The sequence below is a fragment of the Diadema antillarum genome, unplaced genomic scaffold (genome assembly GCF_040938485.1).
Source record: "Diadema antillarum isolate AM-2024a unplaced genomic scaffold, OU_Dant_1.0 seq00001410_RagTag, whole genome shotgun sequence".
Taxonomy (NCBI): Eukaryota; Metazoa; Echinodermata; class Echinoidea; order Diadematoida; family Diadematidae; genus Diadema; species Diadema antillarum.
The window spans coordinates 433117-449229 of record NW_027272164.1 but is presented as its reverse complement, the minus strand read 5'-3'; the positions used below and the strand labels follow the sequence as shown (position 1 = coordinate 449229).

The following is a 16113-nucleotide window of genomic DNA, read 5'->3' as shown; positions in this document are numbered from 1 at the left end:
AGGTACTCAAAAGAGTGTAAAGCATAAGTTGTGGAAAAACAATAACTACAACTTGCTCTATAGGCCTAATGAGCAGCTGTTTCTGTGCCAATGCAATTGAGTATGTATGGAATACAATGTGCTATACCACACACCATAAGTACGTGTTGTTGATAATAGGAAGGCAGAACTCCTTCTTCTTCCATCTTGCGGCAGTTTATCATTCTTCACCTGTTCACTCTCCTTTTGTCTATGCATCGCAGATGTTTAAAGGGATGGTGCAGTTTAGGTTGAGATGGGGCTTCAGGTTTTTCAGCGTTTTTTCTTGAGATGATAAGAAACCCCTTATGAAATATGAAAGAGCATACAATTCTAGGAGGTATTCAAAGTTTATTTGCTGAAAATTGGTTTTTGAAATGGCTGAGGTATCCCAAAAAGCATCCCTAAAAAGGTGGGACCCACTGAAAATCGCTTTGTCTTACTGTGTTTTGGGATATCTCAGCCATTTCAAAACCGATTTTCATCGAATACTCTTTGATTTCCTTTTAGAATTCTATGCTCTTTGTAGTATTCATATAGTGGTTTCTCATTCTCGCAAAAAGAGGTAAAAACAAAAAACAAACCCGTAATCCTCATCTTAACATATGCCATCCCTTTAAATCCCTATGAACTGAGTATCCTGCCGATTTAAAACACCGTTGCAACACAATGCAATTAAAGGCAGTTAGCAGTGATAGCAAAAGTGTAAAACCCAATCTTGATTGGCACGTCTTCCACGAAGAAAGGCATACAACACAGCGAGACACATGAGAGTTTACAACTCGAGTAATAGTGCCTGGTACATAATTATTATGTACAGTGGACTCCCGTAACAACGATGCCCTCGGAACTGATTTCTTTCGTTATATCAAAATTTCGTCATAATCGAACATAGAAAAAAAACAAACAAACATAGAGAGGATAGTGTTGGAGCCTGAATTCCTATTTCGTTATAACCGGAATTTCGTTAGACTGTGTTTGTTACAACGGGAGTGCGCTGTATTACAATTACAATTACAATTACATTTCCATTGAACTGCACGAATGCAGTTCAATGGAAATGTACGACAGTACATTATCCAGTAATCATCGTATAATATAGTAAAATTGATAAACGCAGTTTAATTGTTACTTTCGTGAAATACAGGCAGATAGTGCACTTTCTTCTGATCTAAATTTATATTAATTTGCCAGAGCCAGCAAAATAGAAACCAAAACCGTCTCTTAAAGCGGATAAGTATCTCGGAGACTGCTGTGTGGTTGGAAAAAAGCACCTCGTTCATATTCAAGGCACTATCATGACGTGGAGGAAGTATAATTATACGTTGCAAAACAGCATAGTCAATTCGTCCATGTTGATTAACGATTCAATTTCACTTCGCTAGTTTCGATATCATAGGATTATGATTTATGGAGAGCCTCGACGCGGGGTGTCGTCTGACAATACCGATACAGGATTGCATGCCGTGTTTATGAATTAGCATGATTTGTGTCTGTACAATAGAGTGTGCGTCTAGGCTTTCGTTTGTGTTTAGATATAAACCAGGAAGTTATCTTCAAATTCGTGGTTCCATAATGGCGGCAATATGCATGATATATTGTATCAGTGCTTGTTTGTTGGTGAGATGAGTCACGTTTTGTATTTCTACTAAAAGTCTCACCACTCTATCCGGGGTATTTGTTATACAAAATTCATAAGAAACAAGCAGAATAAAACACAAAAGCGGGCAGATATGACATGTATGATAATTTCTGTTTACTGTGTGTGTGTGACAGTGTGTATATCATTTGAATTGAACTACTATTGAAAAAATAAAGACTATAGTGTATGTATGGTGTGTTATATAGCTCCCTTATCAAACCAAACGCAGTATGTGTATAGGGAGGGGGGTCCAGAGATAGAGTCACCTATGGCGGGCAGATAATTCATGCTGTTTAATGTTTTTGTCTTTGTTTTTTTTTTCTCTCATTCGCGCTGTAGCAGTTCAGAATATTATCGTGTTATTTTGAAGATGCATTAGTGCTTCTTTTTCTTTTTGCTTTTTGTGTATAGGACCTGGAGTATAGGAGTTTGGTATCGCTATTATAGTCCTACTCTCAACAGCAAATTATGTGATTACAATGATTTCCTGCAATCTCCAGACATCACTTGTTATCATTTAGTACTCTAAATTTAATATTACGTTTGGGAAATGCAATGTGTTTTCATGTTTTTGTTTCTTGTCTCTTTTTCTTCTTTGTTTGTATCATTCCTATAACACAGCATTCTATATCTGTTTTATTCTAGAATATGTCTGAAATGAATGAATGGTCGTACAAGTGAACAAAATCATCTTTTATACAACGGATTAGATAACATCAACATTGGATATTATTATAGTATACAAAGAGAGGCAGGACTTCACTAGACCGGTTTGGAGGTGAGAGCAGCGGATGTGTTAACCGTTGAGTGTGGTTAGTAATCTCCTGTATATCATAGCACTAAAGGGCAAGTTGATGCGGGATGTGCTTTAATCACAAATATGAAATGTTCCTCGAACAAAGGAATGTTGACTTGATAGTCATGAAAGTATGATACTATTCCCCTGTGAGACAAAACAAAAATTCTGCGTTTTAAAGTTATCATGTGTCATCTTTTCAGCTTAATCAGTCTAGAAAACCGCAAAGGTTAATGAATGGCACTGAGTTGCAAGTTTGAAAAACTGCGGTTAAAGAGCAGCGTGTTCTTTTTGGAACCGGAGCTCTTATCCATACGACATCCGGTGTGCCCTAATGAGTGTACCTAATGAGAACCGAGCTGGAAAAGCAAATTACGCCCTCTCGTGGCAACTATGTCTCCAGCGTCTTCCTTTTTGCCTGTCTGTACGTTTTTACTTGAATTAATATTTATTTTATCATAAAGTTTATCAACCTCAAAGCGCCACATTACTTCATTTTTGTAATATTTTCCTTCTTACTTCCTAGTCACATTATTTGGTATTTGCAGCACTTTATTACGTCTGCCATTTTTTCTAAATCATCATGGCGAATTGCAATAGTTTAGTGCTGTGTTAAAATGGTTGTACTCTTCTCTTTTTTTTTTCAGGCCACCAAATCATGCATTGTCTGGCCACCTGAAAATAAAATTTGATGAATTTGTCGGCCAAAAGGGCCATGGATATATATATATACACGGTTCTTTGGCATTTATTTATAATCAATATCATTGTATGACGCAGTGTCAGGTAATTATAGATTATGTCAAATGACTTGTTTTGTGTGCATCAGGTGGCTTAGACGTCAACTGATACCATCAGTTGTTATCACATCGAAACCATATACTCAAAAAGTCGGACGTCAGTTTCTTTTATCTTAACTCCTGTAGAAGGATAATGTAAGCCCACACACACATACACACACTCACTCTGACAAGCACTTGGGTAATGAATATTTCGTCCCCGAGTCGAAAATTAAAAGTCTTCCTTCACAAAGGGCTCATCTACTGCGTTGGGTTCCAGCTCGCTCACGTTTTGTATGCGTATGATAGCATCAGTTCGATGATCCTACCAAAATATTATGTGAAATAATTACACAATTTATAAACAAGTGGCACATTTACACATCACAGGATTTTATTATCGGCATTAACACAACACCAACTGGCATAAGACAAGACAATGATGAATAAATAGATAAACAGGAATATTGATTTGAAGAAACACAGAAACTTACAATACCGAGTAAACTGATCCTGCATTCATTCACGATATTGCAATACAAGAGATTCTATGTACGAGGCAAGTTTTCCTTCTCTTTCCAAGGTCTGTCGTGTTTTGCGGGGTTTTTTTCTTTATAGTGAATCATCTAACAGATTATCCTGTAAGCCTGTTTGGGAAGCATAACATTGAACATGAACACTAAACCATGGGATGTAAACTCATTACGTAGTGAATTAATGAGTCTTAATCTAGGGCGATGCCATGAAGAATTTTACCCGATCTGAGTCGAAAAGTTTCTCTAGAGCATTCTGTGGTTGCGTTTCAACATAGACTGGTGGAATAAAAAAAGGGTACGTTTACGGATCAGCAGAATCGGGCATAAAAGAAAAAGGGCAAAGTACCAACTCTTGACCTTGAAGGCATACAAAGTCGAGGAGTATGTCCGCTGGGCGCAATTCCACAACGGATTAACAGGCAGTGTCGCTTGGAATTAATGTGAGTATGCTCACTTGCTATGAACATGGAACTGGAACTGGAAATGAATATGATAATCTTTATATTAGGATTTCTCGAAAAAAGAAAATATTTCTATTTTTCAAGAATCGCGCAGCATTTTAGTATTTACCCACCCTGAGAGACAGGAAAGGTACATTCCTGCATTAAAATATTAAATGAAGGAAAACACATTTTGATACGCATGAAATAATGGGTAGGCCCTACTCCAATAACGTTAGATTTCGTAATTATTGACGTTCAAATGGTCAAGAGGGTGAATATTGGTCCTTTTTGCAGTGACTGAATAGAAGTTATTTCACCTTCTCCACTGTAGCCATTTCGTAAATGGTAGTTAGCAATAAGAAAATAACAATAGTCAAGCCAATTCGAACATAATGCATGAGAAATTCGAAAATTGCGACTCTTACAATACAATTAAAATGAGGGGCATGCTATGCGAGGAACATACATTTGCGCGTGAACTCGGGCGCTCAACGCTTGAATAGGAGCTTGCAAGAGCTTCTAGTCGGGTAAAGCTGGTTTAGGTACAAGCTTTTCTTAGAAATCATAAATGGTCTAGTACTCATCGCCTTCCTCCTCGCCCTCGGGTTCCATGCAGGAATCGACACCGACCTCCTCGTAGTCCTTCTCGAGGGCAGCCAGGTCCTCACGAGCCTCGGAGAACTCTCCTTCCTCCATACCCTCTCCCACGTACCAGTGGACGAAGGCACGCTTGGCGTACATCAGGTCGAACTTGTGGTCGAGACGAGCCCAGGCCTCGGCGATGGCCGTGGTGTTACTCAGCATGCACACAGCACGCTGGACCTTGGCCAGATCGCCACCGGGGACGACGGTTGGTGGCTGGTAGTTGATGCCGACCTTGAAACCTGTTGGGCACCAGTCGACGAACTGGATAGTGCGCTTGGTCTTGATGGTAGCGATGGCGGCGTTGACATCCTTGGGGACGACGTCACCACGATACAGCAGACAGCAGGCCATGTACTTGCCGTGACGAGGATCACACTTCACCATCTGGTTGGCGGGCTCGAAGCAGGCGTTGGTGATCTCGGCAACGGTCAGCTGCTCATGGTAGGCCTTCTCGGCAGAGATGACGGGAGCGTAGGTGGCCAGAGGGAAGTGGATACGAGGGTAGGGCACCAAGTTGGTCTGGAACTCCGTCAGATCGACGTTGAGGGCACCATCGAATCGGAGGGAGGCGGTGATGGATGAAACAATCTGGCCCATGAGACGATTTAGGTTGGTGTAGGTGGGACGCTCGATGTCGAGGTTACGACGGCAGATGTCGTAGATGGCCTCGTTGTCGACCATGAAGGCACAGTCGGAGTGCTCAAGAGTGGTGTGAGTTGTAAGGATGGAGTTGTATGGTTCAACCACTGCGGTAGCGATTTGTGGAGCGGGGTAGATGGCGAACTCGAGCTTGGACTTCTTTCCGTAGTCGACGGAGAGACGCTCCATGAGCAGAGAGGTGAAACCAGATCCGGTGCCACCGCCGAAGCTGTGAAAGATAAGGAATCCCTGAAGACCGGTGCACTGGTCAGCCAGCTTCCTGATCCTGTCTAGGACCATATCGATGAGCTCCTTGCCGACGGTGTAGTGACCACGGGCGTAGTTGTTGGCAGCATCCTCCTTGCCAGAAATGAGCTGCTCAGGGTGGAACAGCTGGCGGTAGGTTCCGGTTCGGACTTCATCTGCAAAAGCAAAAGACAACCATAAAATGTGAAATTCTGCAGGACGAGGAGCCGAATGTTAATGCTAAATAGTGTTCATGCCACAATGACTGCTGCTGACATAAACTCGATTTCAACGTCGCGTAAACTTCAAGCACTCCCCTTCAGTTGCTTCTCATCGTGTAAAAATGCTGATTAAATTTCTCTTCAGATCATCGGCTCATTACATCATAAATACTTTAAACAACAATGAAAATTGTATTTTTGGATACTTTTGATAAATCACTGAAGTTATCGAAAAGACAACAAATATATCACATCGTGATAATTATTCAGTTGTTTGATTATCATGATAACATGACAATGTCCTTTCCCATGCAACAACGTCTTACCGACAACGGTGGGCTCGAGATCGACGAAGACTGCACGGGGAACGTGCTTGCCGGCTCCAGTCTCGCTGAAGAAAGTGTTGAAGGAGTCGTCACCTCCTCCGATGGTCTTGTCAGAAGGCATCTGGCCATCGGGCTGGATGCCGTGCTCCAGACAGTACAACTCCCAGCAGGCATTGCCGATCTGGACACCAGCTTGTCCGACGTGGATAGAGATACATTCACGCTGCAAGATAAAAAAAAAGGATAACTAACTTGCTACTTTTTGATCGGGAAGAGAAGGGGCGTCGACGCGAAATCTTATCAAACATACATAATCATTTGTGTCTGTCTGATGTAGCCATATAGCACTTGTAGCGAGGACATTTTAACTGGCTACTAGTTGACAGTGCTGAAATGTCATCGCTAAGAACAGATTAGTTATTCTTGTCATTTCAGCTCCATTCAAAACATGTCCCATCTTGTATGTTTGGTGTGAGCAGATGAATTGAATACATTTCTCGCTTGAATCTATCAGTGGGCTTATAGATTCGACTCTCAAAGACCATGGACTTAACACGATCAAAAGGGTTTCATGATGACACGAATTGCACGGAAAACATCATCACTTCATAAAGCATGAAACTACAGCTGATGACATCTTATGAAAGAGGAAATCTACTCCAGAATTTTATCAATTTCATAAGAAGAGAAAAAAGTCCTTTCACTAGAACAGTGCAAAATGATTGATATCGGATAAGAAATACGGAATATATGGCAATCTGAATTTACACTCTTTTTTTTCCGGAAAACACTTCTTGACCAGTCATTATGAATAGTTAAATCAGAAAGTTGATAATCTCATGCCCTCACAGATTCATTTTCGTTTTATATACAGACATGACCAAAATGCCATGTTGCAGCTGTGTAAACATAAAACGAACAAAATGTTAACTGTGATATACTTTGGTATGAAATTATGTTTTTCACCTGTATTATCTAAAAATACCATCTTTCCCCCCGAATTTCATATGACATACATGAAAAATTGTGAGGGCATGACATCATCGACTCGTTCACTTAGATTCATAAGGACTGGTCAAGAAATGTTTATCCCAAAAATTGTGAAATTTCAAATTGTCACATCTCCTATATTTCTTATCGGATTTTTGTCATTTTTGCAAAATTCTGTGAAGAAGTTTTTTCTCTTTCTTTTAAAGTATTATATTTCTTAGGGTGGATTTCCTCTTTAAGTTGACGAACTGATTATTGTGCAAATATTTCAACCAGTTGTAGGCATAATCCAAATCACCGCTCTGAATGTACGTCATGAATCGTTATGTATACCGAGTAATATCATGTGCGCAACGAGTTGCGAGCCGTCGACCATCGCGCTTTCTGTCTCACAAGAGTATGAATAATTCAGTACATTGATTTGCCCTTCACCCTCCCACCACTCCCATTATACACTCATACGCACACACAAAGGCACACATAATACTATGGTTGCCATTGGCGACCATTAGCAAAGTGGTATGCTGCACTTATGTGAGTGTATTTGATATTTAGTATGAATACTGGATAAATAGCATGTAATTTGATCACCAGACGATGGTCATAAACACGCCTCACTAAAGTCATGCGTACAGAATACTTCGTACTTAATTGCATAGTATAGTTCTCCCCCTCCCCCCCCCCCCCCGCATTACCACCACAAACAATAAATTAATATGCATTGGTTGCTACTGGCAACAGCCGACCCGGTGGGATACTTATGTGAATGTGTAGAATTAATGCATTCAGTTTACCACACAATATCGACTAATTGCACATAATTAAACGCCCTAATGAAACCTTATGCAACAGAATATATTACATGCACAGGAACACTGCTCCCTAGATGCTGAACACACGCACGCACACACACACACACACACACACACACACTCAAGGACACAAACACACTCATCAGCATTACCATGTACATGTACACCCATGGTGGTTGCCAGTGGTGACTAAACCACTGACTTTGAGTAATCGCTTCTGGGAATGCATTCAGTGAGAATGAATGGTACTACTAGTAATCAATACGGATTTAAGAAGCCATTAATCGCAGAGTAATCTTTGGACTTGCTTTACACGTATCCAATAATGCATTACCAAGGAGGTGCTCGTCTTATGCCTCCTCGGTACTAGACCCTACTCATCCCCATATTCCCAATAACCAAATCTTCATTCATTCATGCATTCACACAAACACCACACAAAAGCAAAATAAGAATACACGCAGTGGTTGCCAATGGCAACCACCAAAGCCGGTGCAACGCCACGCTTCAGAAATCCCACGATGACTCACGCACGAGTTACCTACCACAAAGAGATATACAACTCGCACCGTGGTACACTGTACAAACACACTGGTTCTCAATGAGCAATTTATGTACACATGTGAGCCTCAAGTCTGCCAATGCACATATTACATGGATTTCTTTCCTTCTATATTTTGAGACAGTAAAATGCTTAGTTCCCAGCCACAGGGCAGGTGTACTGTACCACCAGGAGTGGCGACACATCCTGATATGGGCGTTAAATGTGGAACAGCTGTAATTTACATGAGTATACAAAAAAATTGAATCTAATGATAAGACAAACTGAAGGCCAACACTTGTGCTCCGAGTTCCAGTAAAATCGGAGTAACCATGGATGTAGCTTTATTGAAAACTACAAACTATAGAAGAAGTGTTTGTCTTTTGAACGAGTGACTACACAAATAGCATTTGACGGTTTCTTGTGTGTGCCGTCCTATCCCAGTTGCTGGTCTGTGCTACTACATACATTTGGGAATATTTCCAATTAAATTTAATATTTCACTGAGGCGAAACCTCTGAAGAGTCAAGGCAGCCTAAAAGACCAACTCACCATTGTTCCTGACGATTAGTACACTCCAAGAAAACTAGAGTCAAAATGCTGAGCCGAGGGATTTTATAAACGCGAAGAGCCTTTTCCTTCTCCTGTGTTGATGGCAGGGGCTGAAAAGAGAATCTGTTCGGTACTCAGTAAAGTTGTCTGCCGAATCACAATCATTTAGCCTAGGTGACCAAATCGATCCGTGTGCAAGTCAATGTACGTGGCGCCTTCAAGCATCACACACACACACTCATATACACATAATAATACAGACAACCGTGCGGAGATGATGCTCATCTGAATGGCAATAGTTCATTAACAGGTGTTCGGGGATCCCAAGGCGCGGTGGTGTCGTTCAGTACATCTGACTCGATGGGCCAGCTCGATGATACAATTATTCAAATTTAGTCTCCATTCTTTCTTCTCACTCTCTCACAATCATTATTCGTTTTCCCCGATCACTGGGAAATAAGCAGAGAGACATTCATAGACTGTTCGGGTAATGTATTCAAATTCATGCACATTTCTTTTCTGACAGCCTCGTAAGAAATAATTCCATTCACCTGCTCCCGCCAATTATGTTTGTTGGGCAGGAATTCACATAGCAAATCACTCGTTGTTGCTAGGTATAGACCGATCAAGCCTCCAGCAAGCTTTGTGGTTCTTATTAAAGGCAATTCTTATGAACAAAGAACGTGAAGAAATATTTGCCAGTATTCTTTACAGAAACGGTCTGTCCATTCAATACTACCTTGATGATCAAATTGACGTCATTAGTAAGTTGCTGCGTTGGGCAAGCTTCGAGTAAGCTTCATGGCTAGCGGGAATGACGTTTGTTGTAAATGTATGCCTGGAATGATAATGTTTTAATATAATTTATGCGATAACAAACAATGACGATACTAGGCGTTTTCACATCAGCCCGATAAAAAGCCAAGCTCGAGATATTTTTCGCAGAAAATAGTCAGCAAAATAGCGCGCTATTTCGAAACATCGGGCTGATGTGAAAACGCCTACTGTAGGATACTATACTACTATAGGATAGACGTCTCTAGTTAGCTTGTAATACATGCACACATTTACAACACAACTTCTATCATGGATGGCCAGAACTTAAGTCTACCTGAAGGTTTGCCCGACATGGAAAAGCAAATTAATTGTGTAAGCTGGGTTGCAAGTATTTTAAACAGGATGCAGTTGAAAAGATGTGGCAATGAGCATGTCACACATTCTGTGTAGTAGGTAATGAAAAATATTTTTAATAATAATATCAAAAATGTAATTAAACTCACTTGTAAAGGCATCCAATCGAAGGAAATCAGGAGAATCAAACCAAATTAGAGTACTGCTAATCTCCAGTGGTGTAACAAGAGTGTCTTTTTCAGTTATGTAGACATTGCAGTGTCTGTAATTACAAGTGAAATCCGACGAGTGGATTGGCAGAAGTTTTGTCACAGTCAGACTTGAAATAAAAAGGTTCTGAAATTGTAGACAATGGTAGATGTTCAAATATGCTGTCATGGATCAATGTTAGTGAACATAATTAACTGAAGTGATGACGTCATCAACTAACAATTCTCACATTCGTTTACGCGTACACACAAAAGAAATAATAATGAAAATCATGTTTTGGGAGGATTATTATAAACAGAAGCGACACTTCTCCTTGTACGGTCATCATTATTAGACAGCAAAGATTTATTGAGTTGGATTTTTTTTTCACGCTATCATTGGAAATTTAGTGGAAGTTTTGGTGAGCCGAGACCATGATACTGACACACTTTTGACGTCATAATATCATCCATCACCTTTATGTTATTTCGCATAAATTGGCATTCGTCGTATATTAGATGTCACTCTTTCGTAAGTTAATCATGTGACAATTGGAAAATTCTATCACTTTCATAGCATCATATAGTACCAATTTTGATGGAAACTTTACCATTCTTCTTTGTTTGATTTAACGCCATCAAATTCACCTTGAATGTGGGGCGGAATTACACTTAATACACACACACACACACATATGATATATATATATATATATATATATATATACTCCTAGATGGGTCATTTGGAAGACATTTCCATTTGTTTTATATGCAAATTTTAAAATACATGTTCAATGGCAATTTACGCAATGGAGACACGAAAATTGTCTCCTTAATGACCAGTTGTCTCCCTAATGAAGACACTTCCCCCCAATATGTCTTGCTAAGGTGCCAACTAGGGATATATATATACATATATATATATATATATATATATATATATATATATATATATATATTTATATTTATATACACCTGAGTGTGTGTAGCATTACTGTGTTGAGGTATAATACTGATATCTGCAGCAATGGATTTTGTCATCTTTGGAGCGTATTTCATCTGTCATAATTATAGTGACTACTGTACTTTATTTACATATATGTATATATGCACATAAATGTACATATATATATATATATATATATATATATATATATATATATATATATATGTGTGTGTGTATGTGTGTGTGTATAATTGCATTTTCCAAAAAAAAAAAACGCCACTCATTTCTGACATATTATGGCGTCTGTTTTATGACATGTTCCCATCTGTGTCCAATTATATAGAACTATTTTGTTTCAAACTTCCTCACGCATTTATCACGCGATTTCTATTTGAATGTTAATTTTGTTTGTTCAATTGTACGTAATACATTACCTCTCTCTCTCTCTCTCTCTCTCTCTCTCTCTCTATATATATATATATATATATATATATATATATATATATATATATATTGTGCAGTATTCTGACAATTAGCAATTCATTGTTTGGTATGACAATTATCACTTGACTGAGGTAGTGGTCCTTACAGTTTCATTACTTGTCGGACATTGGCGATCACTTGCATTTGGTACGTTTTTGTTTTGTTTTGTTTTGTTTTGTTTACACTTGGCCAAAATCCAGCAAAGCTATAATCATGTTCTTAATCTACAGACCATACACACAGCGTGGCCATCTCGCATCTCGCATCCTTCAATCTTCCATCTAAATTTCGCGTTAAACTTAATCATACTCTCATTCTCTTAAAAAAAAACAATGTCCACCATCACGCAAATAGAACACACACTTATGACAAATTATCACTGTAAAAAAAAAAAAAATCCAAAGAAACGCACTAAGCAAAACTTCTGATAGCACCTGAGCAGCTTTATTCTCTTCTTGGGGGGGGGGGGGGGGGGGTTGACATTGCCATTTATTGCGTATGTTATCACCTGAGCATTTTCATTTTAGAGTTTACGAAAGCGTTTTTTTCAATCGTTGTCGTCATCGTCGTCGTCACAGCCGTGGTAACTTCAAGTCATTCATCAAACGCTGTGAAAAGTCACTGTCACTGGAATTCAGCTGTCGTCTAATACTCCTCACCCTCCTCCTCCTCCCCTTCACCCTCGACGGAATCGGTACCAACCTCCTCGTAGTCCTTCTCTAGGGCAGCCAGATCCTCACGAGCCTCGGAGAACTCTCCCTCCTCCATACCCTCTCCAACGTACCAGTGGACGAAGGCACGCTTGGCGTACATCAGATCGAACTTGTGGTCCAGACGAGCCCAGGCCTCGGCGATGGCCGTGGTGTTGCTCAGCATGCACACGGCACGCTGGACCTTGGCCAGATCGCCACCGGGCACGACGGTTGGTGGCTGGTAGTTGATGCCGACCTTGAAACCAGTTGGGCACCAGTCGCCGAACTGGATGGTGCGCTTGGTCTTGATGGTATAGCGATGGCGGCGTTGACATCCTTGGGGACGACGTCACCACGGAACAGCAGGCAGCATGCCTTGTACTTGCCGTGACGAGGATCGCACTTCACCATCTGGTTGGCGGGCTCAAAGCAGGCGTTGGTGATCTCGGCAACGGTCAGCTGCTCATGGTATGCCTTCTCGGCGGAGATGACGGGAGCGTACGTGGCCAGAGGGAAGTGGATACGAGGGTAGGGCACCAAGTTGGTCTGGAACTCGGTAAGATCGACGTTGAGGGCACCATCGAATCGGAGGGAGGCGGTGATAGATGAAACAATCTGGCCGATGAGACGGTTCAGGTTGGTGTAGGTGGGGCGCTCGATGTCGAGGTTGCGACGGCAGATGTCGTAGATGGCCTCGTTGTCGACCATGAAGGCACAGTCGGAGTGCTCAAGAGTGGTGTGAGTGGTCAGGATGGAGTTGTATGGCTCAACAACAGCCGTGGAGACCTGAGGGGCGGGGTAGATGGCGAACTCGAGCTTGGACTTCTTTCCGTAGTCGACGGAGAGACGCTCCATGAGCAGAGAGGTGAATCCAGATCCGGTGTCACCGCCGAAGCTGTGGAAGATGAGAAATCCCTGAAGACCGGTGCACTGGTCAGCCAGCTTCCTGATCCTGTCGAGGACGAGATCGATCAGCTCCTTGCCGACGGTGTAGTGACCACTGGCGTAGTTGTTGGCGGCATCCTCCTTGCCAGTGATCAGCTGTTCGGGGTGGAAAAGCTGGCGGTAGGTTCCGGTACGGACTTCATCTGCAAGGGTAGAAAGAAGTTCAAATCATCCATGAAATTATTTATTGTGTCGGGCAATCGTTGGGTAATTGTGTCACGATTGTTATTTAAAAAAAAAAACTGTAATGAGAAAATCATTTATTTAGACCGTTTGCAATCTTTAAATATTTTCAGTGTACCCTGATGAATGATCCTAAATAACGACATGAGTTTTCACTAAATTTCATAGATGAAATGACTGATCAATCTCCTTGACATTGATATAGCTAAGAAAAAGAAAATAACAAGTAATAATATACTACACATAAAAACAACATATCCCATTGAAAACTGATTTATTGAAAATATGATTTCATCAGTTGTATGATGATCCTAAAAGCATAAAAGTGGTTCTACTCCACCCTCTTCTACAACATGACAGCATCAATGGATTGATAAGAAGGTCTTCCCGACAACTGTGGGCTCGAGATCGACGAAGGCGGCACGGGGAACGTGCTTGCCGGCTCCAGTCTCGCTGAAGAAGGTGTTGAAGGAGTCGTCACCTCCTCCGATGGTCTTGTCAGAAGGCATCTGTCCATCGGGCTGGATGCCGTGCTCCAGACAGTACAACTTCCAGCAGGCATTGCCGATCTGGACACCAGCTTGTCCGACGTGGATAGAGATACATTCACGCTGTAGGGAAAAAAAAATTGGTAATCAAAGAATTGAATTGAATTGAATTGAAGTTTATTTGTTCAGCATAAAAGACAGCAGCTAAAGACATCGATGAACAATCATGACAGACAGAGTAAAAACAGAACTTTGGAATACATAAAGCCGAAGGGAAGCAGCCAACGAGGAATTAAAAATTTCATTAAAATCTGGCCGACTCAGATAATCAATTAAAAAAATGCATTGGTGGAAAATTATTTCATATTTATAAAAAAAAAACCGAGATGAACAAATATACAGTTGCAAGAACAAAACAAAAAGCAATACAGCATGTTACACAAAACACTACATGTACATTACGAAGACAGGACAAACAAAGTGAGTTACAATCATTAGATAGAATTCATGTAATGCCAGCCAAGCATGTCAAGAACTTAGGAATGATAATTTTGTATAAAATCCTCCTTAAGTTTACGTTTGAATACATTAAAAGAGGTAACTTTACTATTTACGAACATCATCTGGTCGATGTAACTTCGAGAAATTGAACAAAAGCAGCTAGGGCCAAAAATTGCTCTCCCCCTCTCTTATCATTAAGGCAATGTCTCCCCCATGACGCTGTAAATTGCTTTATGCTTTGGGTTGTTCATTTTTTGTCTTTTTTTGGGCTGCAAAATTGACCTCGATGACATATGAGCGCCGTTGGAGAAGGGTTCACACCTGACATTGTATTGCAGCTTAAAATTGACACAAATTACCCAAAAGAGAAATCATTACACCGATATCAATTATCAAATTTTCCAAAGACTCATTTAAGAATTCGTTCCTGAACCCCCCGCCAATAAAAAACACAAACAAACAAACAAAAGAGAACAAAACAAAGAGAAAATAATGGCACTTGTGCTGGAAGAAGAGTAAGTTATATAGGGATGCACTATCACAGAGAAGGACTCGGTGCCAATGAATAACTGAAGTGGACCATGTTTAGATACCATTTATTTCATAAGGTTTTTGTATTTTTGTCTTTAAAATGGGGAAGATTTTCTCCTATGCATCTTAAGCCATGATTTATCGTATGAAGCCATCAATATTGAGCGACTTCTATGCTAGAGGTATTTCAGTTTCAACATTTTGCTTGCAATCTGAGTACGTTTTTGTTTTTCAACCAAAAAAAAATGATGAAAACGCCTGAAGGCCTAAATTTCTCAGGTTCGTTGTTTAGCAGCTATGGAGTCCCGTATATTCTTAATATGACAGCTATAGGTCATTGGAAATTGTCAACGTTTCATGAGACATACCCTCAAATCCAGCTATAAACCTTGAGGCATTCTTTCCACAAAACACAAGAAATTTGCAGTGATGATACTTACTTCTCGTTTGACATTGCATTTCATGCATTCTTCTTTAGATAAATGACACCCGGAGAGGCCATAACCTTTGCCGATTACGCTTTATGGTAACTGCTCACGCAACCCTTCCAAAGTTTACATTAAAGCTGATTTTTATACTCACACAGTACCGGGTAAATTAAAACCTGCACAGGTAGGTGAATATTTCTCCGATGACCGAGATTTGTATCCATAGTTGTGTGCGTCATCTGTCATTCAAATACTGTGAACTCAGTACAAATACTTAAGCTACCAAACAAACAAACAAACAAACAAAAAACACAAGAACAAATAGTACAGATTTTTGATCATTGGAAAGCAAAGGCCCTGCAAGGAATATAAACGCGATAAACTTGGCCCAATAGAACTTCTGCCAAGGTG

The 16113-nt window shown here is 40.4% G+C and overlaps 1 protein-coding gene and 1 pseudogene across 1 annotated transcript; both read right to left on the bottom strand.

Moving 5' to 3' along the window:
- Nucleotides 1–4787: 4787 nt before the first annotated feature.
- Nucleotides 4788–7730, bottom strand: LOC139709154 (tubulin alpha-1A chain-like). The gene is made up of 3 exons (XM_071621111.1): nt 7722–7730; nt 6292–6514; nt 4788–5920 (listed from the first exon to the last, which is right to left on the bottom strand). Exons 1-3 carry the CDS (start codon nt 7728–7730, stop codon nt 4788–4790), a joined length of 1365 nt encoding a protein of 454 aa, XP_071477212.1.
- A 4849-nt stretch (nt 7731–12579) lies between these two features.
- Nucleotides 12580–14360, bottom strand: LOC139709153 (tubulin alpha-1D chain-like; annotated as a pseudogene).
- Between the last annotated feature and the right edge of the window lie 1753 nt (nt 14361–16113).